The sequence below is a fragment of the Melanerpes formicivorus genome, unplaced genomic scaffold (genome assembly GCF_026170545.1).
Source record: "Melanerpes formicivorus ecotype bairdi unplaced genomic scaffold, bMelFor1.0.p_v2 SCAF_20, whole genome shotgun sequence".
Taxonomy (NCBI): Eukaryota; Metazoa; Chordata; class Aves; order Piciformes; family Picidae; genus Melanerpes; species Melanerpes formicivorus.
Window position 1 is genome coordinate 11,674,323 of NW_027142372.1, and position 21,948 is coordinate 11,696,270.

The 21,948-nt window shown below is 46.0% G+C and overlaps 1 protein-coding gene across 2 annotated transcripts; it reads right to left on the reverse strand.

Annotated features, from left to right (window-relative positions):
• Positions 1 to 4,274: 4,274 nt before the first annotated feature.
• On the reverse strand, positions 4,275 to 21,410 carry MTHFSD (methenyltetrahydrofolate synthetase domain containing). Of its 2 annotated transcripts, none has more exons than XM_068150830.1 (8): positions 21,338 to 21,410; positions 21,047 to 21,150; positions 19,027 to 19,140; positions 17,841 to 17,954; positions 15,183 to 15,273; positions 14,271 to 14,383; positions 13,922 to 14,047; positions 4,275 to 5,552 (listed from the first exon to the last, which is right to left on the reverse strand). In XM_068150830.1, the coding sequence occupies exons 1-8, from the start codon at positions 21,363 to 21,365 to the stop codon at positions 5,037 to 5,039; spliced, it is 1,206 nt and encodes a 401-aa protein (XP_068006931.1). In that variant the 5' UTR covers positions 21,366 to 21,410; the 3' UTR covers positions 4,275 to 5,036. The 2 variants fall into 2 exon arrangements, with proteins under 2 accessions (XP_068006931.1, XP_068006932.1); XM_068150831.1 differs by lacking the exon at positions 19,027 to 19,140 and adding an exon at positions 19,187 to 19,300.
• Between the last annotated feature and the right edge of the window lie 538 nt (positions 21,411 to 21,948).

Consider the following 21,948-nt stretch of genomic DNA (forward strand, 5'->3'; position numbering starts at 1 on the left):
ACATCATAGAGCTCAAGACACCAGAAGGCTATGAAGGCGTGTGCCTTGAGCAGGCTTGCATTATTTCATTAAACAGCAATTTAGCATCCTGCATTGAAATGTCTTTCAGCTACAGAGGAGCAACTTCCAGAGTTGCAGGAAGGGCTTCATCCTTGTCACAGCTTCCCTCACTGTCCACGACAGAAACTGCATTGACTTCAGGGTGGACAGGCTCCAGCTCTTGCTGTCTTGGTACATCACAGACTCACAGCATGGCAGGGGTTGGAAGGGACCTCAGGAGAACATCTAGTCCAGTGTCCCTACTAAAGCAGGGTCACCTACAGCCAGATGCTCAGGATCAGAGTGTTCAGGTGGGTTTGGAATCTCTCCAGAGAAGGAGACTCCACAACCTCTCTGGGCAGCTTGCTCTAGGGCTCCAGCACGCTCACTGCAAATAATTGTCTCCTTCTGTTTAGGTGGAACCTCCTGGGTTTCAGTCTATGCTGTTGCTCCTTGTCCTGTCACTGGGCAGCACTGAAAAGAGTTTAGCCCTATCCTCTTGCCTCTCATCCTTTAGCTCTTGCTGCCTGTTAAGAACATCCCCTCTTAGTCTGCTCTTCTACAGGCTAAACAGCCCCAGGTCTCCCAACCTTTCTTTTTAAGGGAGATGCTCCAGTCCCCTGAGCATCCTCATAGCCTCTGCTGGACTCTCTTCAATAGTTCCCTGAGGGGTCACTCTGTCCCTTCATTCAGGTTGTTGATGAAAATGGTGAACAAAACTGAATCCAGTCCTGCCCCCTGGGAAACAGGATGCATTTTCCAAAGGCATGATCTTGTACCCTCCTACTCACAGGTAAGCTCACAGAACAGCTTTGCTGTAGAATGTAAATACTTAAGCTTTTATCTTCCCTGTGAGAATCTTACAGCAACCTCAAGGTAGTATCCACATATGACTCATTTGCCTCCATGCAACCCCTTCCTACAAAATCTCTGCAGAAGCTCTGAATCCTGGCAAGCCTTCTGCAGCCTCAGGCTTTCAACAGCTGCCTCTACCAATTCCTTCCCTGTGTAGGTTGTTGCTTTTGAAGCAGAGATGACAGAAATGAACTTGGACTTCAGTAGCTACCAAAGTGCTGAAGCTGCTCATGCAGATGGATTTGCACCAGGCTGCCAAACAGACCTGGAGCTGTTGCCACTTTGGATAAAAACCACTCTTTAATGACTTTAAGATGGTGAGGACCAAAAAACTTTGTCATTTATTAACAACCTGGATCAAAAAATGAACTGTAAAGTTGGAAATACAATTATCATAGCATCAATATCATTATTCCTGTCCACTCAAAATGCTAATGAGTGGTGCTGAAGCCTAAGTAATTATTTCTCTTCTCTAACTACAGCTACATACCTCTGTCTAGTTATCTTCTCCATAGTGTGGTTTGGATGGTTAACTCCCTACTGAGAAAGTAACAAGGTATTAGGTAGCACTGGGAAATGTGGCCTCATGATACATGAGGGAGAAAAAAGGGAGAGGCTGGAAGAGAGATGAAGAGCAACCCCATGCAGAGCTACAGGCTAGGGTCAGAGTGGCTGGAGAGCTGTCAAACAGAGAGGAACCTGGGGGTGCTGATTGACAGCTGCCTAAACATGAGCCAGCAGTGTGCCCAGGTGGCCAAGAGGGCCAATGGCATCCTGGCCTGCATTAGGAATAGTGTGGCCAGCAGGAGCAGGGAAGTCATTGTGCCCGTGTACTCTGCATTGGTTAGGCCACACCTTGAGTCCTGTGTCCAGTTCTGGGCCCCTCAGTTTAGGAAGGACATTGAGACTCTTGAACGTGTCCAGAGAAGGGCAACAAGGCTGGGGAGAGGCCTTGAGCACAGCCCTATGAGGAGAGGCTCAGGGAGCTGGGATTGTTTAGCCTGGTGAAGAGGAGGCTCAGGGGTGACCTCATTGCTCTCTACAACTACCTGAAAGGTGGTTGTAGCCAGGAAGGGGTTGGACTCTTCTCTCTAGCAACCAGCACCAGAACAAGAGGACACAGTCTCAAGCTGTGCCAGGGGAAGTTTAGGCTCGAGGGGAGGAGAAAGTTCTTCACAGAGAGAGTCATTGGTCATTGGAATGTGCTGCCCAGGGAGGTGGTGGAGTCAGCGTCCCTGGAGGTGTTCAAGAGGGGATTGGATGTGGCACTTGGTGCCGTGGTCTAGTCATGAGGTCTGTGGTGACAGGTTGGACGCGATGATCTTTGAGGTCTCTTCCAACCTTAGTGATACTGTGATACTGTGATCTGCCCACCTGGATGCAGACCTAGCACAGCCTGTGGGTTACATGCAGAACCACAACTGCAAACAGAAAATAATCCAGATGTGTTTGTCCAGCCAAAACCAGCCCCTTACTGCACAGTGTTGAGAGAAAATGTAACACATTTACCTATCATGTAAACATATCTGCAGCAAAACTTCACATGCTAAGAAAGGAAAGAAGGTAGAGGGTGAAATTCCCACAAATTTGAGAAGAAAGTGCTGGTTTGATCTGGTGTTGGAAGTTTTCATTGGCAGAGTAACTCCTTTTCAACTGCTAAGGTCACCTGGGCATCTTCACCAAGGCAAGCTGCATTGCAAGAATCAAAAATAACATCAGATGATCACATTACTTAATTTGCCACCATTTGGAAGGAAAGGCAGTGATGTATAATTATTTTTCTGCTTTTCTTTCCTCCACTTTCCAAGCTCATGATGTAATGAGTATGTTTAAGTAGTAACATAACCCCTGACTCTTCCCCTTGAAGTGCTCAACTGCCCAGACAAGATGCAGAGGACTGTGCAGCGCTCATGTTTTAATTCAGACTAAGTGATACTGAAAACAGCTTTGAGCTGGGGGAAGAAAGAGAGTATTTTAGAGCACTGCACTATCATTTTTCAGCAGCCTTTCCTTTGTGGGACTTTACAAGAAGCTGAGGAAACACTCTCCTTTAGCCCCTCTCTGCAGAGGATAGAGTAGAATTAACCAGGTTGGAAAAGATCTTTGAGATCATCAAGTCCAACCTACCACCCAACATCACCTAATCAACTAAACCATGGCACCAAGTGCTTCATCCAGTCTCCTCCTAAACACCTCCAGTGATGGTGACTCCACCACCTGCCTGGGCAGCACATTCCAATGGCCAATCTCTCTTTCTGTGAAGAACTTCTTCCTAACATCCAGCCTAAACCTCTCCTGGTGCAGCTTGAAACTGTGTCCTCTTGTTCTGGTGCTGGTTGCCTGGGAGAAGAGACCAACCCCCACCTGGCTACAACCTCCCTTCAGGTAGTTGTAGAGAGCAAGAAGGTCTCCCTTGTGCTTCCTTCTCTCCAGGCTAAGCAACCCCAGCTCCCTCAGCCTCTCCTCATAGGGCTTGTGCTCCAAATTCCTCCCCAGCTTTGTAGCCCTTCTCTGGATATGTTCCAGCAACTCAACATCTTTCCTAAACTGAGGGGCCCAGAACTGGACACAGTACTCAAGGGGTGGTTTAACCAGTGCTGAGTACAGGGGCACAGTGACTTCCCTGCTTCTGCTGGCCACAATGCTCCTGATACAGGCCAGGATGCCATTGGCCTTCTTGGTCACCTGGGCACACTGCTGGCTCATGTTCAACCAGTATCCCTAGGTCCCTTTCTGCCTGGCTGCTCTCCAGCCACCCTGACCCCAGCCTGTAGCACTGCATGGGGTTATTGTCCATGCTAACGATGAGAACTTTGCATTTAATACTGTAGAAAATGCCTGACCCTTGATGCATAACAGCATGCTTAAAATATACTTAACAGTACCCTCTGGCTAAAAAACAGTTTCCAGCTCATACTTCAAAAAATATCCATTTAGATGCTTACTTTGACTACATGCCCAGCATCGATGGCAAAAGTGCTTCTGTTTTAGAGAGGATGGTTCAGCCAAAATTCAACTTGTTTTTCAGGAATAGGAAACTGAAAGCAGGGGGGGAAAGATGTAATAGAAGCTGCACACAATAAACAATCATTTTCCTATACACTCTAGGCCAATGTTCACATGTGTGCAAATCTCACTGCTCAAGATAGTAATTGATAGCGCTCTGACAGTGCTGCTGTCTGACCCTTACTGCTGCCTGATGTGGTGGGTGCAGGAAGATCCTGCTGGTGGTGACAAAGGCCCAGCAGGAAGGGGCTTTGCTGTGATCTCCAGCAACTTTTCAGGCAGCTCCCTACAAGTCACCCCCGAGTTCTGATCTGCTTTTTCTTTCCACTGCAACGATTAATGTCCTTTCACAGAGGCGATGGAATCACGTCAAGTTGTAAGAGACAAGACAAGCAAGAAGAGCATTTATTTTACAGTTATCTGCATCCAGGAAAAAGGCACCAAGTGTTCTGGAGAAAAGTCTTCACTTTCCCTTGCCAAACTGATAAGAAATAGGTTTATAAAGTACTGAATTAAAATTAAGCTGAGAAAGGGGCTCCACCCCTTCCACCTGATGTTAGCAGCTATTAGCAGGACTCAGTGGCTGAGCAGTGTTTCCATTGCACACAAAAAAAGTAGCTTTTCCTTATGAAAAACATGCTGAAAAGTCCCAATTTTTTTAGTCAGCAGAATTGTAAACCATAAGAGATAATTTTCTGCTGCTGGCTTTTAAGCTCAGGAGTACAAATATACAGGTACAACCTTCAGACGACAGAACATAACCACCTCGCTACATTCAGCTACTGAGGGGCAGGGTTTTGAGCCAGGCCAAACAAACATCCCCACTGAACAGCAAATCAACCTACAGGCAGTGAAAAACAAACAGACAGAGTGTGGGTACTTTGTGTGTAAGCCTTTAGAGAAACGACCCCTCTGTCATCGTCTTGACAAACACACTTTGCAGGTACAAGTGCAGGAATGAGGGAGGCAAGCCAGCTGTGAGATGCACACCTCATTTGCTTGAAGAGCTGGCTTCTGCACTGCTGTTGAGCCTGCAGAAAGCAGAGGATGCACTAATATCCGTGGAAGTTTAGGCTGGCTTCCCACAAAGCAATGCAAGCTTATTTCCACCCCCACCCCCCACCCCCCTTTCACGCTCATTTCTCACTATCGATTTCTCCTTGCCCTTTGTTTCTCTGAGTCTTGGCCAGCTCAACTCGCAGAGTATTACCCCTGAGGCTCAAGCCTTTCAAAGAGGATACAGCACTGGCTGCAGCTGCTTTATCCTTGTAATCAAGGAAAGCCCTGTGCTGTGCTCCTTGCCAGTTCAGTCGTAAAGGAGTTGCGTGGAACTTCCTCAAAGCGCATTTCAGCTCGCTCACTCGTAGGCTGGGAGGTATGTTCCCCACATACACAGTAGTTAGCCTGCCAGATCCCTCTAAGCTGGGACTTAAAGCATCGCTTTCAACAGAGCGTGGTCCTAGTTGAGCTGAGCCTGTAGCAGCCTGAGGTCTCACATCTTCAGCTGTCGCCATCTCATCGAATGCCGCGGGTCTGGTGGCATTTGCCACGTCTGAGCGTTCATCTCTGAGGGCAACGTCCTTGCCAGCCTGTTTCTCTCTGTATCGAAGACTCTTCAGGATGGGGATTTTTTCCAGCATCTCATAGCTGACCTAAAAAGGAGGAAGACAGATACAATGATGAGATTTCTTGCCTTCCACAAAAGGAGGACGGCCATCAGGACCCCACGTGCCAGAAAATGAGAGGAACCTCGTTATACTGCTACCATTTGGAGTGCCAGAGCATTCACAACGTTACTAATTAATGGCCTGATTCTGAAATTGCTCCCTAAATACACACTGCAGGACAAAAATAAACATTAGTAACTCTTTAAGCAAGTAGCACACTGCAGATCCAGCAGGAAAATCAAAACCAAACTCAGAACTATTCTGTTCTGACATTTATTTATCAGAGCACTTTCAGATTTGCATTCCCATTGTTATCCTTTAATATTTGCTTTGACCAAGGGCCTGCACTCCTGCTCTGGCAGAATCTCACATGCCTACAATTCACCAGACACTCTTCATTCCACAGACCTCCTTGTGCTCTTTTCCTCTCAAAACAGGATATTCTGTAGGCTGGGTCATACAATGGGGAGGGCTGATGGTGTGAAGTTTGCAGCTGGGGAGCGTGCCTTGCAGCGAGGCTCCTCCAAGTGTGGGCCCAGCTGGAGGCACGTTCTCTGCTTGTGGCACATCCCCACAGCCTCCCTCTTGTCATCTGACCTCACACACCACCCGCAGCTACTCATCAGATCCCACATCAGTCTGCTGGGCTGGATCACAGAACGGAAGAGAGCCTGGACACTACACTTCCAAACTGTGAATCCTCTGTCCCTTCCACCCACTCCCAGTTCACAGGCAGCTTTTCTGGACAGGCTCTTCCTCTCAGCAGCTGAAGCCCATCCATCTCAGGCCTGAGATGCCCCAGGCTGCACTCGGTGACTGGCAGGAAATGCAGTGGTTCCCTCGCTCATGTGGTCTAGCTCTTGGCTTTCAGACTGCAGTTAGAAGGAGGAATAATTCGTACTTGGCTGCTGGGCAAACAGAGCATCCATCAACACAAGATCCAGTTCTTGAATTTAGGGAGTAAAACAGAGCCTAGGGAAGTGATGTCTGATCTACCAGAGACCCAAGCTAGTAGCCCACACAGTGTGAGCGAGCCACTCATTGCGCTGGACTAATACCAGCATACTCTGGCCAGACTATGCCTACAGATCTCCCTGCTCAGACCACTCACACCTCTGAGCCCGTGAATTCCTGGTGGCTACAATTACAGACTGAGTTTGGATTGGCTGCACCCCATAAGGTCTAAACTTCACAAAACTCTAAGGAGCAGAGTCCAGCTCTGAAGTGACTGGAGGAAAACATTAGGTTTAGGTGACATGAAAGTCAGTCAACAGAAGCATTTCCAGGGCTCCTCTTCTGAGGAGCAGAAAAGCAAGCTTTATTTCAGGCTGAAACTAAATAAAAATGTAACTCACACAAAGCCTGTTCTATGTCTATCTTGTTAATATAACACCAAAGAGCAGAATTGGACTAACTGATATGGGCAGAGGCCACTTTCATTCTGCCAAACCTCAGACTCAGAGTCAAGGTGTTTGGGATCAGGTCCTTCAAACAAGCAAACAAAGACTGAGAACAATTTCAGCCAGTACAGAGAGGCAAGGACTTCCTCTGGGGCTCTGGGAGCTTTAGCACTCCGAAAGGTACATGTCACTTTCAGATTTTGAAGAGTTACTGCTCCGTGGATTCTTGGACTGATCTGTTTTTCCCAGCCAAGAATTCCAAGTGCTGTGTTTGACAGCAAACTCCCCTTCCCTGGGCAATACAACATCAAACCAACAGCTGAAGCCATCTTACTTTGTTTTTACTGGCCAACCATTAGGAACATTTGTTGTCCTCTGTCAAGTCCCTGTGTGAAATGTAAGTTCTATGCTAATTAAACCAAACAGGAAAAACATTTTTCTATTCTCATGCAACTAATCACTCCTGAGTCCAAAGCACAGCCTCAATCTTTTATCAAGTGCATATACAGTTCCTTTCACCCTGAAATTACACTCAGTTCCCGAGGCATGGGCTGGGTGTTTAGTTAGAAAGATCAATGCTACCACGAGGGCAAATCCTCACCACTTTGTAGATGTGGAAACCAGAGTAATGGGCACCCAGAGGATAAGCTCTGGAACTCCAAGACTTACAAGGACAAACCAAGGAGAGGATTTAGATGATGAAGGGGTCAGCATATTCTCTAGGAGACTTCAACATGGCCTCTCTTCTCACTAAGGTGACCAGTAGTTCATTGGCATCTATCTGAAGCTCTTGGAGCTACTCCTTCAGGCTCCATGCAAGCCCTGGAAGATGTAGTTACAGCAGCAGCATGTGTCTTTGTAATTAACTGTTGTTTTCTGTAATGCCTGAAGCTCTGCTCATCAAACACCACCATGAGGTGAACCTACCATTACCTTCAGTCCAGCCCCGTGCAGATGTAAGTAGCCCTTACAGTACCAAAGCAACACAGGCAGATAATTTGGCACTTACATTTTCTTGTAACAGAAAACATTCTGTAAAAAAACAAACCTACATTAGACAAGTTCTGACACCATCAGCTGCTGTCCTTCTGCCACAAGAGAGAGACAGAGGATTTACCTTAGGGGCTGTTTTCCCCAGGGTCTAGAGCCTTTCAGCTAGGCCAAACCTTCCAAATCTTTATCACCCCCTACTTTTATGCTGAGGAAAGGCAGAAACTCAGTTGGGGATTTCAGAGTTTCAATTCAACACTGATTCACTACCTTTTTTGGGGTGCAGAGGGTGAGAGCAAAAAGGGCAAGGAGGGCAGTGGGTGGCAGAGGAGAGGAAAAAGCTTGCTCTGCTCTGTTGCAAAACAGCAAACAAAAGAACTCTGTGGTAGTACAATGTGTTGCTAATTACGAACATGCAAAAAGTTTCTTTTGTCTTGTGAGCTGAGGAGGACTGCAGTGATTTATTTCCACATGGAGAGAGGCCAAAGATATTCCTCCTCTCTTTCAAACACGCTGCACGTTTCTTGGTCCTGCGCCGGCCGGTCTCTCCTCCTTAGCTTTGCCTACTGCTGTAGGCTAGGCCAGGACACAGAGACTTGGGTTCCACCCCAAGTGGGGTTGATCCAGTTCTGTAGACCTGGACAAACCCAGCAGTGGAAGCTCCTTCCCTTGCTCCCCCATGCCTATAAAGTCAAGGCCAAACCATTTATTGGTGTTTGTAAACTTTGTATTGAGCGTTGGGATTTAGCTAAACGATTGTCTTTGGCAGCAGAACCAGATGAACAAGTTTCCTATTATTCCTTGACCACCAATTCCCAGGCCAGCTCCATACTTCAGCCCTCTGGGGTTGTCCAACAGAAGTGCTTGTGGGCCTGTGCTATAAACTCAGTAACTGAAGTGATTCAGGTTAAAAATAACTCCATTAAAGGCAATTAATCATTTAACAATCCTGCCTACTCCCTGCCATAGCTGGGAGAGCCTTAGGGAAAAGGACAGCAGGATAGATGAATTCTTCAGGCACACAATTACAGGGCTATGGGAAAAGAGCTGAGAAGGGAAATGTGGCCCCTTTCTGACAGTAACCTGAAGAAAACAGAGTCTTGGATGCTGAGTGCCAACACAAATCTCCCAGCACTTAGCCCTGAGCATCCACTCTCATGACACCTGGTTTGGTCCCAAGGCAGCGTAGTGGCAGATGGACTTCTGCAACGTCCCTGCTGGAATGTCAGGGCCCTCTTCCACCTCTGTTATTCCGGAACAGTTAACGTAGCCACTTTCAATATTTTCCTGGGGAAAATGAAAGATGTGTTTGTCCTCTGACAGAATGAGTAATGCTGACCCCTGATACAGAGCAGGCCAAGTCAAACACTACTGTGATTTCCCTGGCAGCAGAGGCTGATGTAGGGCAGATGAGGGAAGGACAGCTATGGATTGGAGAGGGCTGCTATTTAATTCAGCTTCACACAGCTGCCCATCTGCACACACCAACATGTGGCTCAAGATGGAGACAGATGCTGCTGCTGCTGCTGCCCTGCCCTGGAAGGCTGCCACAAGACCAAGCAGCCTTTAGTGCAGTAGATCACTGGTCCTTCCAAGTAGTAAGGCTGGAAGGTGTTGGAAAGATGAATCTTTGGCTACCGTGAAGGGTCTCTGACCCAAGGCTGGCTCAAGGATAGAGCCCACTTACTGTGTTGTCCCCTTGCTCAGATGCTTGTTTGTAGGAACAGTGAGCTCAGAGGGGTTTAAAGCAGAGACAAAGCCAAGGGAGCTCGGACGGGCCAGCAGAGTTGAACACTCTATCATTCATTTGTACAAAATGTCCAAATATGTGCACGCAATCGGAGGGCATACTGAGCTGGCAGCCCACGAAGTCTGCTGGTGTCCCTCAGGAAAAACTTATGCAACCCACATTTGGAATCCATCAACAGAGAAATGATTCCATGGACTCTGCTGCAAGGGTCAGATTTGCAAAGGTGTTGAGATGTTTAACCTCACGTGGAAGCATGCCCTGCTCACATAATCCCTCCAGAAAAATAGAGCAAACCCAAACCCTGGCTACACTAACAGCAATTTTCTCCTGATAGCAATGCTGTGTCCCTGCTGAAGGTTTCTCCAGACTGAATGTGTGACTTTTCAGAGCTGTAAAACAAGGCCCTTTTACTTTCCAATATTCAGTCACTGATCAGGAGCTGCTGTTGTCAGATCCTTTCCCTCTCTGCCACTGCATACTCAACTCTCTCAACAGTAGACTTGGGGATTCCCCCCAGTTCAGTTCAGTTCAGTTCAGGAAAAATCTTTTCCTACTTCTATAAAATTCTCAGCAAAAGAATGATTTAAAAACCAGAAGGAAATGCTTGCTACAACACAGTGATTTTTCCACCAACTGTTCTCATTTCCCTCTTCATGACCCCAAATATTTTAATTGGTCTGTATAGTGTCAATTTAAAACAAGCGCAGCACAAATAACTTCAGAATCCTCACTGCTACTAACTACATAATCCTCACCGCTTTGCCCTCACTGCAAGAAAGACATTGAGGTGCTGGAGCAGGTCCAGAGAAAGGCAATGAACTGGTGAAGGGCCTGGAGAACAAGTCTTGTGAGGAGCAGCTGAGGGAACTGGGGTTGCTCAGCCTGGAGAAAAGGAAGCTGAGCGGAGACCTTCTGGCTTGCGACAACTCCCTGAAAGGAGCTTGGAGCCAGGTGGGGGTTGGTCTTTTCTCCCAAGTAACAAGTGATAGGACAAGAGAAAACAGCCTCAAGTTGCCCCAGGGTAGATTTAGGTTTGACATTACAAGAAACTTCTTCGCTGAAAGGGTTCTCAAACACTGGAATAGGCTCCCCAAGGAGATGGTTGAATCCCCATCCCTGCAGAGATGTGGTGCTGAGGGACATGGTTTAGCACCAGACTTAGTAGAGTTAGAGAATGGTTGAACTCAATGATACTGAAGGTCTTCTCCAACCAAATGATTCTGTGATTCTATTCTGTAATTGTGACTAATAGGCAGTGTCACAGATAAAGATCACAGCTACCCATACAAAATACTAAATGAGGAAGTTCAGTTTTTTTCATCAATTTAGAGTTCCCAGAAACAATGGGTTAGATTTTCAATATAGATGGAGCCAAATAATTCTCCAGTGGTATCCAAATAAAGTTTTCCAGAGTGCTCAACTCCTCACAGCTCCTTCTGTCCTCTAAGAGTACACACTTGTTTCTCAAACCTCTGAACTCAGCTGCAGAAAACCTACTCACAGACACACTCCAGCACGACCTTGGTATTCAGATGTGTTCTAGAGTGCCTAGTACTGATAATACTTCTTTGGTATTGATAGGGTACTTCTTTGAAAGTTTTTTTTAATCAGCAAATCTGTAACAAAAAGAAAAATAAAAATCACAGCAAGTAATTCACCTCTTCCTGTTTGGAAGAACACACTGCCTCAACAGCAAGAAATAGCTCAGCTGGAAATGCTGCACTGAGGTGAACTGAAGGAAGGCAACTGAGGGCAAGTCATGTCAGTCCCTCGAGAAGGGAATCATTTACCCACAGAGGAACACCTATTTACCCCATCCCCATATCTACTTCTTTCCTAGCCAGCACAGAGCTAACAAAAACATAAGAACTCCAGGAAAATGCAGAACCTCTCTGAGCACAGAAATCCAGCCTGGAGACATGCATTGTGTTTGTTGTAAGTACTTTCTTACCTCTTTTGAGCTGAAAACAGAGTATATGTAATGATGGCTCTCTACCCTAAGAGCTTTGGGAAAGCACATCCTTTACCACAATGCTCAGCTGTAATCCTGTGTTTGCAAACACCTTTAATTTAAAGTTCTTAAATCACTGTCTTGGCTTGACCCAGCCACGTTCCTGAAGGATGAACTTATTTGCAATGTGTTTTGGCCATCACACATCTTAACAATGAAGCTAAGCTCCTTACTGTTGACAAAATACCATATTTAGAAGTGGGTAATTTATTTACTTGCTGCCTCTTGGTTCATTTAGTTGTGCTCTGAGCAACAGGAATGCATCAGTAAAGCCAGGATTTGAAGGAGAAAAGGATGTAGAGAAAAGGATGTAGAAGCAGCCAGGAAAAGCCAAAGGACAAACAGTTAAATAGCCCGTATCAAATCCTGCATTCTTAACACCCTGCCAATTATCTAGACCTCCCAGTTCCAAGGCACTCTGTGCAAGAGCTGAACAAAGTTCCCACCTCAAGCACAAACTGAATGTAGACAAATTGTTCATCTCCCTGTGAAAGAATAATGCCAAAGTAATTCTTCTTCATATAGACACAGCACTTTGTTCTTGACCCCAAACAACAGAAAAGCCACAGTTATCCTTGCCCTGTCTTGTGTTCTCCAACGCTGTTATCAAAGGACAGCCAAAAGCAGTTTTAGGTTGAAATACTCAAATAAAGGGTCAGTTGTGTGATACAGCCTGTTCTGAGGGAAAGTTCTCTGCAGAACATTCAGAGAGAGCTCTACTTTTCAGACACTATCATTACTGTAGAGCTGTGGGAGATAACTTCATTAGTTTGAGGCATGTAATATTGATGTGGACTTTTTCTCTCGAGAAGCAAATAAATGCAAAAGTAACACCGAATTTGATACAACACTTGGCACTGACTGACTTCTCGTGGCAAACATTTCATAGGAACTCAACAGCCCCTGCAAGAGAGCTTTGAAAAATGTCCCTGCTAAAAAGGAACCAGACAGGGGGGGGAAAAAAAAAGAAAGGGGAGGAAAAAAAAAGTGTTAGCAAGGCCACTTACTGAGACTGAAGCCTGACACCAAGACAGACAGACTGCAATCAAAAGTATGTTGGCAAAATGGATGGAGCACTAGGGGTAGGCCCTCAAAACAATTACTTTCAATAATATCCTGCAAAAGTTATGACTCAAAAATAATTCAATGGAAAAAATGTTTCAGTGCAGACAGAGAGCCTTTATTTATTTATTTCTAACCTCAAACCCTCAACCACAGGCAGGGTAAAATACTCTCCCACCATAAAAATAGTACTGGCTCGAATTGTTTGTTGTAGATACATTACCTTAACACATTTAACTCTTCAAGCCTGTTGGCAAGTACCTAAACAACTCTTGATTTCCCTAGAAGTAATCCCTAGTGATTCCTCAGACATGGATATACTGTTCCTTGTTCCAGTGTCCCCTGCTGTTACTCAGTCATGTAGGATTGTGTCTGCTCCCTCACTGGATGCTTTTAGGAATGAAAATCTAATGACCAAGTTTTCCCAGCATGAATTTCCAGTAAAACAATTCACTTAATGTTTTTCTGAAAGCATTTGTGAATCTGCTGAATGTTTTTGGCAGTCTTGGGCTACAGCAGTAATTATCAGTGAGCAAGGATTCACGGTGTAAAGCAGTATCCAGTCAGTATTCCTCCACTTGAAAAGGAACTCCAGCCAAAAATCCATCTATCCTTTGGGAGTTAATTCAATCCATCCACTATGTAACAACCAGCAATGTACCAGCCACCAGGTCACACTGTCCTTTCAAAACTAGAGCAGCAGCAGCACATATCCCATCCATTCCACAGAAAGCTCTGTGGGACTGTCTGCAGAAAATGACCAAAGTCCATTTGAATGAGTACTGAGGAATGAAACACAAAAGGTGGAAAAGCCCCCAGACTTACACAGACTATTAAACCACAAACAACTACAAGAAATGATGCCTGTCTTAAAATCCCCCCTGGATTTGATAGATAATGATGTTTCCAGAGGCTCTCACCCTCTAATCCATTTCATACAGCAGCCTCAGCTTCAGTAATGTCCTTCTCCTCCTCACTATTACCACTTAAAACACTGAACACAGATGCTGGTTTGTCTCATTTGACAAACACATTTGCTCCTTTTCTAAGTATTTCCAGTACAGTAAGTGTTTGTAAGTAAAAAAGGGAGACTTAACAGAATGTTGGTACCAGTGAACTGTAATTAGCAGAGGTAACTTGCCTTGTGCCACATTATTCCCTGAGGTTTTGGTCGTTTGCAATTAGTTTTGATAGTTCTTGTTGGAGTGAGTATATAATCCACTGTTAAATCATGATCACCAAGCAGCTCTTCTGCTATGTCAAGAACCTACAAAGAACAAGAGGTTAGTAAGCAGTTAAAAACAAATCGACCTAGTTGTGAACCATTCTGATGTCTCACAATGGAGACATTGTGTCTATGGCAATGCCAGTGACAATGGCAGCAGCAAAGTAAAGAGCCACACCAAGCATTCCAAGCCTCTTCTTGAGACCCAAACACTCAGTATCCCATGGTTTGGACTTGTCACTTGAGTATGCATGTTTTAACTTACCTGACAGTCGTGCACAACTGTAATTACAGGTGTATCCTCCTGCACTGCTCCCATTGACACCATCATGGCATATTCCATGTCTGCATAACCTTCCCCTTTCCCTATTCTCCAGCCTAAAATAGGTAAAGGTAAACAGGGATAGTGAGCACAGAAGCAGGGGCGTGGAAAGGCTGGTAACTGTCAGATGCACACAGTTAAACCAAGCAGTCTGCAAAAAAATCCAAGCACAGAGCTGTAACTCTGGGAAAATTGAGATCAGCCTCTCTCACAGAATGCAACTTGCCTTGTAATCTGAAATGAAATACAAGATTGTTTCCAACGAATTCCTAAAGGATTCTGGAGCCTCTCGTTCAGACTAACTCATTTTAGTCTAATTCAGTTAACACAGAACCTGATTTACCCAGTGTAATTAGATGCCTCCACTCATGTCAAACACAGGTTAACTTCATGTGGGTAAACAGGAGTCTGGGTCACAGACAGAATACACATTATTTTTAGCCAATGGATAAAGCCAGTGGAAAAATGCAGAGCAGATCCTCTAAACAGGGAGCCCTCTTTGATTCTTAAAAAAAAAACACCCAAAAACACCACAAAAACTCACAAAACCCCCAAACCCAGCAATTGCTTGCCTGAATAGTTCCACTGAAGACCAAAATATTGTCCCACATGCTCTACACCCCACTGCTGTCTGCACACTATCTCCTGGTGTTGCTATACAGCAGGATTTGATTCTTTCTGGTTGGACTGGGACCAGTGACTTGTTAACACAGCAGAGATAGAACTCCAGACTAACTTGGTTCCAAAGATAGGTTTGGGTTTGGTTCTGCCAAAGGAACATGCAGTGTAACCCCTGACATTGTGAATTGTGGCTGGAGACCATCCTCCTGAAAAGCTTAGAAGGCTTTATCTTACCTTTTTCAGAGACAGCCACTGATCCCACAACAACCAAGTCCACTCGTGCTTTCGCATCAAGCCCCACAGGAACACTGTACTCTTTTACACCCTGCAAGGAAAACAGAACTTTAGCTTTGCAGAGGGCAGAGCCTTCCAACCAAAGAGGCAGAAATACAGAGTATTTTGATAAATCCAAGTAACTCCCCACGTTTCCAAATCTTTCTTCCATGTCTAGCCAAGCTGTACATGTCCTCTAGGGAATCTTAGAATAGATTCCCTGCTACAGTAACAAGAATCTTGGCACAATTCAAGAGGAGGTAAGGGAGATGGACACCTTTTTAAGCAAGAGTACTTATTTAGGATGAAAACCTTGCTTTTTTGAAACCCTTTATTGCATGCCTATTGCTAAAAATGAGAGCAAAGAACACTTCCTGCTCCATCACTACCAACTTCAAGTTATAATATGCAAATTCAAGCCCAAAAGATCTATCAAAGCACTGCAAATCCTTACATTTTCACATACAAATCACAGAGTTAATGTAAACAGGTACAGCATAAAGATGTGAAGCTACTTGTCTGAAGTTGCACAAAGTGCTTTGCTGAAACACAAACTGGATCACTCTCCATTCAACATTGCACTACCAGTTTCTCCACACGTCTGTCTTTAAAGGCACCTTCCAAAACTGCCTATGTGCTTCCCAAGAATACATTCCTCAACACTTTGCTCTGTGGCCATCATCCAGGGTGTGCCACTGCCAAGCTAAGCTATCTCTACCAAACCCTTTTATTCAAGACACTAATGAACAAAAAACCCACATAGCTTCTGACAAGTGTGAAGAAAAGCCTTACATAACTCTGTCATCCTTCTCTGCCTTCCCTCTCTCCCTGCTCATCCCTAGCCAACCCCCTTTAGGCTCCTCTCTAAAGAACATATCCTAACAAAATTCTGTCCAGAGCTGCAGAAATTAAAATTGGTGTTTACTTTGCTTTGCAGACATCAGAGATTTAGAACTTTTAAAAGTTATCTTGTGATTCATTTACTCCTGATGTGTAGAACACAGTGCAAATCCTTCTCACACTGATACAGCTCTGTGCTAAACTAATCCTCACAATGAAAAGCCCAATTTCTGAGTAGAGCATAACATCCAAAAGAGCAGTTATTCATGGCTGATTATCAGTGACAATGCTTATTATCCACTTCACAGTACTGTGATAAGAACTGTTTGCACAGTGCTCTCTAAATATCAACTGCTGATGCCATTCATTCGTCCCTATGCCTGGGGGGGGGGGGGGGAACCAGACACATGGTGGTAAGATCAGAGATGAGGCCTAAAGCAGGCCAAGAGATAAGTCTCTTTCAGAAGTACTCTTCAACCCTGAAAAGCCTAATTAGACTTTAATAGAGCTTCCAACAGAGAAATTCACTACTAATTACCACCTGTTTACAACTTCCAGTTGTACACAGAATTACTGCTGAACCTTATTGTGTTGAGCAGGAGATAGAGAAAGAAATAAAACCAACATAGCTGGGCTATGTATTTTGAATAAATTATGAGTTTATACCAAGTAAAGAAGTGTCTAAACCAGCGCAGGTTTCTCTGCCAAACGGGTTTAGCTGTGCAATACGATACTGTAACACCAGAGGGCACCAACAGACCTGTTAACAGAAAACTCTCAAAGCATTTTTGTGCCTCAGCTGACCCAAACGACAGAAGTAATGTTTCTTTAGACTTAAGGTTCTAAAACAATTGAGCTTTCCCCTTTATTTTATCAACTAGATTAGGCAAAACCTGTAAACACTACAACAGTCCTTACAGGGTTCAGTAGCTCCAAATTACAGAAGAATAAAGGAGTTCTACTTATTAGAAACCCGAAGATCACTCATGAAATGTTGACATCATTCTGTTAATAAAACACAGCCAAAAAGGATACATTTCCTCATGATTTAAGGATAAACAAAATATTCGTGGTGGATGTGTGCACAAACCCAGGAACAGCATACTATCAGAACAGTATTGCAGGTAGTATCTGTTTTTTTTCAGCTTCTACCTGAATAGTGTGGCCAAGCAGGAGCAGAGAAGTCGTTGTGCCCCTGTACTCAGCACTGGTTAGGCCACACCTTGAGTACTGTGTCCCATTCTGGGCTCCTCAATTTAAGAAGGACATTGAGACTCCAGAGAAGGGCAGCGAGGCTGGGAAGAGGCCTCAAGCACAAGCCCTACAAGGAGAGGCTAAGGGAGCTGGGGTTGTTCAGCCTGGAGAAGAGGAGGCTCAGGGGAGACATTCTTGCTCCCTACAACTACCTGAAGGGTGATTGTAGCCAGGAAGGGGTTGGTCTCTTCTCCCAGGCAACCAGCACCAGAACAAGAGGACACGGTCTCAAGTTGCACCAGGGGAGGTTCAGGCTGGAGGTGAGGAGAAAGCTCTTCACAGAGAGAGTTGTTAGCCATTGTAATGTGCTGCCCAGGGAGGTGGTGGAGTCACTATTCCTGGAGGTGCTCAACAGGGGATTGGACATGGAATTTGAAGCCACGGTGTAGTAGTCATGAGGTCTTGGGTGACAGGTTGCACTTGATGATCTTTGAGATCTTTTCCAACCTTATTGATTCTATGATTCTACCTGGACTACCTCAACAGAACAGGTTAATTCAGATCTCTGCCATTCTTCACTCCTACCTGAGATGTGGCACATGTCCGCAGGATCTCCTTAGTTGCACCTGGAGGTGGGACAATCCTATTGAAGAGCCCAGTTCTCAGACGGGGTGTAGGAACCAAGAGAGTCTTCCTTGCCTGTATAAACAAGAAAAGAAGTTACCACATTAAAAGGAGGTGAGGAACTAAAGAAATACTTCTGCTTTCCTCTAGGTCTCCATGTGGTTGGTCATATTTGCTACAGAGAAGTTTGCTTCTTGATTGTGTGGTGCCTGTAGATTGATCCCCTCCAGCACAGCAGAATTCCAGGAAATATTTTATTTAAGAAATTAATAGAATAGAATAGAATAGAATAGAATAGAATAGAATAGAATAGAATAGAATAGAATAGAATAGAATAGAATAGAATAGAATAGAATAGAATAGAATAGAATAGAATAGAATAGAATTAAACAGGTTGGAAAAGACCTTCAAGATCCTCAAGTCCAACTTATCACCCAACACCATCTAATCAACTAAACCATGGCACCAAGCACCCCATGCAGTCTCTTCCTAGACACCTCCAGTGATGGTGACTTCACCACCTCCCTGGGCAGCACATTCCAAAGGCAAATCACTCTCTATGAAGAACTTCCTAACATCCAGCCTAAACCTCCCCTTGCACAGCTTGAGACTGCATCCTCTTGTTCTGGTGCTGGTTGCCTGGGAGAAGAGACCAACCCCCACCTGGCTACAAGCTCCTTTCAGGTAGTTGTAGACAGCAATAAGGTCTCCCCTGAGCCTCCTCTTCTCCAGGCTAAAAAACCCCAGCTCCCTCAGCCTCTCCTCATAGGGCTTGTGCTCCAAATAGATGCAAGACACACCTACTGATCTAAATTGCAGGTCCACAAGTGAGCCACATATCAGCCACAGGCATGAGGTGAGTCTGTCCTGTGACAAACACAATTCAAGGCAAGGCTACTTTCTGTGTTTTGGGGAATATGACAATGGTGACACAGCTATTGCTGCACAGAAATGTATCAATATCCCCCAAACCCTACCTGTCCTTTCACCACTTGCCAAAAATGCAAAGACATCCATCCAAGAGCAACCCCATGAAACTCAAGGCTGCTAAATCTCCTCCTGGAGAAACAGCAGGCATAGACCACGAGATGCCACCAAGTGCTGCAGTGCTGTCCCATTCTCCTCCGGGGTGCAGAGGTGACATTACCTGCAGTGCAGCCAGCCGAACACCTTCCAGAGGTTTGTCAGGATCCACCTTAATCTCATGTGCTCTGCTGAATATATCCAGCTCTTTAACAGAGCAGCAAGCCTGGTGAGAACCCTGCATGAGGGAAGGAATGACGAGAGAAGAGAATGCATTCACTTACTTCCAGCATTAGAAAGCGAGCGTTCTTCTGGGGAGCATCAGGGTTTACTTTTACAGTACTGGCAGCTCTGAACTCCTGTAAGCCCAGAAGCCTTGTCGCAGCATGGGCAGAACCCTGTTTTCATAAGATACCAGTGCATCACCAAGGAGTTCACAGCAGAGATGGGAAACATACAATCTTCCATCCTACAATCTTCCATCCTACAGAGAAGCTGATTTCCCCAGATTTCAAATGAGGGGCGTACTGCTCATTGTGTGGTGTTCTCTCTGGAAAACTCTCACATACCAACAGGTAGAATCATAATTTGTTTCAGTTGTAAAAGACCTCTAAAATCATCGAGTCCAACTGTCAATCTCAGACCCCCAGGGCCATTAATCACATCCCAAAGTGCCACATCCACATGTTTTCTGAACACCTCCAGGGATGAATGCTGAGTGCCTAATACAAAATAATAGACTTGTTTAGGTTGGACAAGGTCTGTAAGATCATTGAGTGCAGTCATGCAGGCCTCAAAAAAAGATCCTTCCATCCTTTGCCTGCTTCATTCAGATCTAATTGAAAGCTGGAGACTAATTTCCATTTTTAGGCAACAAACACAGATTCCCCAGGGAGGTGGTGGAGTCACCATCCCTGGAGGTGCTCAAGAGGGGATTGGACGTGGCACTTGGTGCCATGGTTTAGTCATGAGGTCTGTGGTGACAGGTTGGACTCGATGATTTTTGAGGTCTCTTCCAACCTTGGTGATTCTGTGAAAAGCCACAGAGATTCTTTTAGGTGAAGACCTTCTGGACAAGGTTGTCTCTTTACAGAGACTATACTGACCTCAGAAGATTCCTTTCTTAACTAAGATGCTCAAGTTCAGCAGACAGGTCCCTTGTAACCTCCTGATATTCCCTCGCTTTAGGCTATGATAAAGCCTCAGGCCTCCTCCGCCTGCTTCAGCACCTTTTTAACCTCAGCACCAGACTAAAGCAGAACGTGTCTGCCAGTCCCTTGAGCAAAAGCAGAGCACATCTCCTAAAGCTGCTCATGGGCTAAAACACCCAACGCACATCCCCACAATGCTATTTTGGTCATCATGTCTTCAATACACAGCAGACATGTGGCTGCACACCTTGAGCTTGGATTTGAGAAGTTCCCTTTGGTAAAGCAGTGCCCTGGGTAACTGAGTATTTATAAGTTTCATCTCTTACAATCATAGAATCAATAAGGTTGGAAAAGACCTCAGAGATCATCAAGTCCAACCTGTCACCCAACACCTCATGACTACTAAATCACAGCTTCAAGTGCCATGTCCAATCCCTTTTTGAACACCTCCAGGGGCAGTGACTCCACCACCTCCCACCAGCTTCTCCCAAACAGTTAAACTGGGGATGCAAGGTAGTCAGATCAGGAGGAAGGGATCCTCAGCAACACTTTGCCAGCAGTAACTTGGTCACTGTTCACATTTCAGGAGCACACTCTGTGTTCTTAGGCTAAGCCCTACGAGATGGGTGACTTCTTTCTGTCCTAGTGGACTGTGGGGTGAAATCCAGTTTCGAATGCATCAGTCTCCCCACCTCTGTTAATGACATTCACAAGGTGATGTGGTATCCGCTGACAAAAGCGCAGCATACACCTGCCATGCCTTGTACGGGTGTCTGTGTTCCTTTACTCGCCACAGATTATACAGATGTGCTGTGGCACTTTTCCGAGGTGTCATCACGGCTCAGCCCACAGCAGCGTGCTGCTCCCAGCTGTCTGAGGGCTGCAGCGACAGGCAGGGTGCAGTCAGAATGCCTGGGGTATTCTCGCCTGCTCTTCCCTGAAGAAGCAAGGAACAAGGAAGCGGCCCAGACCCGCAAGAGCGAGTTGCCGTACCTTGAAGTTGGGGATGCGGCGGTGCACGGGCCGTGGGAAATCGGCCAAGCCGCTGCTCTCCAGGTAGTCCCACACCTTCTCCCGGATGTCCCATTTGGAAGCACCTGGAGGAAGGCAGGGGTGAGGGGACGAGCAGGCGCCTCACGGGGGAGCGCTGCGACCGCCGCGGGGCCGGCCGCAGCCGTCCCCCTCCCACTCCCCCCGCTCACGCCAAGGACCGCGCTCGCGCTACCCCCCGTGACGTAGTTCGCCGCCTCTCCTCTCCTCGCCTCGCCCCACCCCTCCGCTCACCCGCGCGCAGCCGCACGCCCCCCTCCATGGCGGCGCCACCGGCGGCGGGGAGGACAGAGGACCAAAGGGAAGAACGTCTGGCTTCGCCCCACCCGCTCGCCTCTACGGCGGCGCGGAAGGGTCTAAAAAACTAGAAAGCGAAGCTGGGGAGAAATGGTGAACCTGAAGCCCGATGGAGGGACCTTTCCTCAGGGTTCAGGCTTCATGTTGGAACGTGTGCCGAGGAAAAACTTTATTTCGTGGAAGCATGGAATGCCTTAGGTTTGAAGGGACCTTTAGGCCAGCCCCCCTGCAATGAGGAGGAATAGTCTCAATTAGACCGGGTTTCACAGCACCCAAAACAACCTGATGTGGAATGGTTCCAGGGATGGGGGATCTGCCACCTCTCTAGGCAACCTGGACAAGTGCCTCATCAGCCTCTGCGTGATAAATTTCTCCCTTCAGTCTAATCTGAATCTCCTCTTATAGTTTAAAACCATTACCCCATGTGTTTTCACACAAAACGTGCCTGTGAAGGTTTGGACTCCCTTCTCTGAGTGTCTCTCTTGGTGGGCAGCTGCTAAGAGCCCTGTCAAGTGTCTTCATGCCTAGGCTCAGGGTGAGGCATGTGA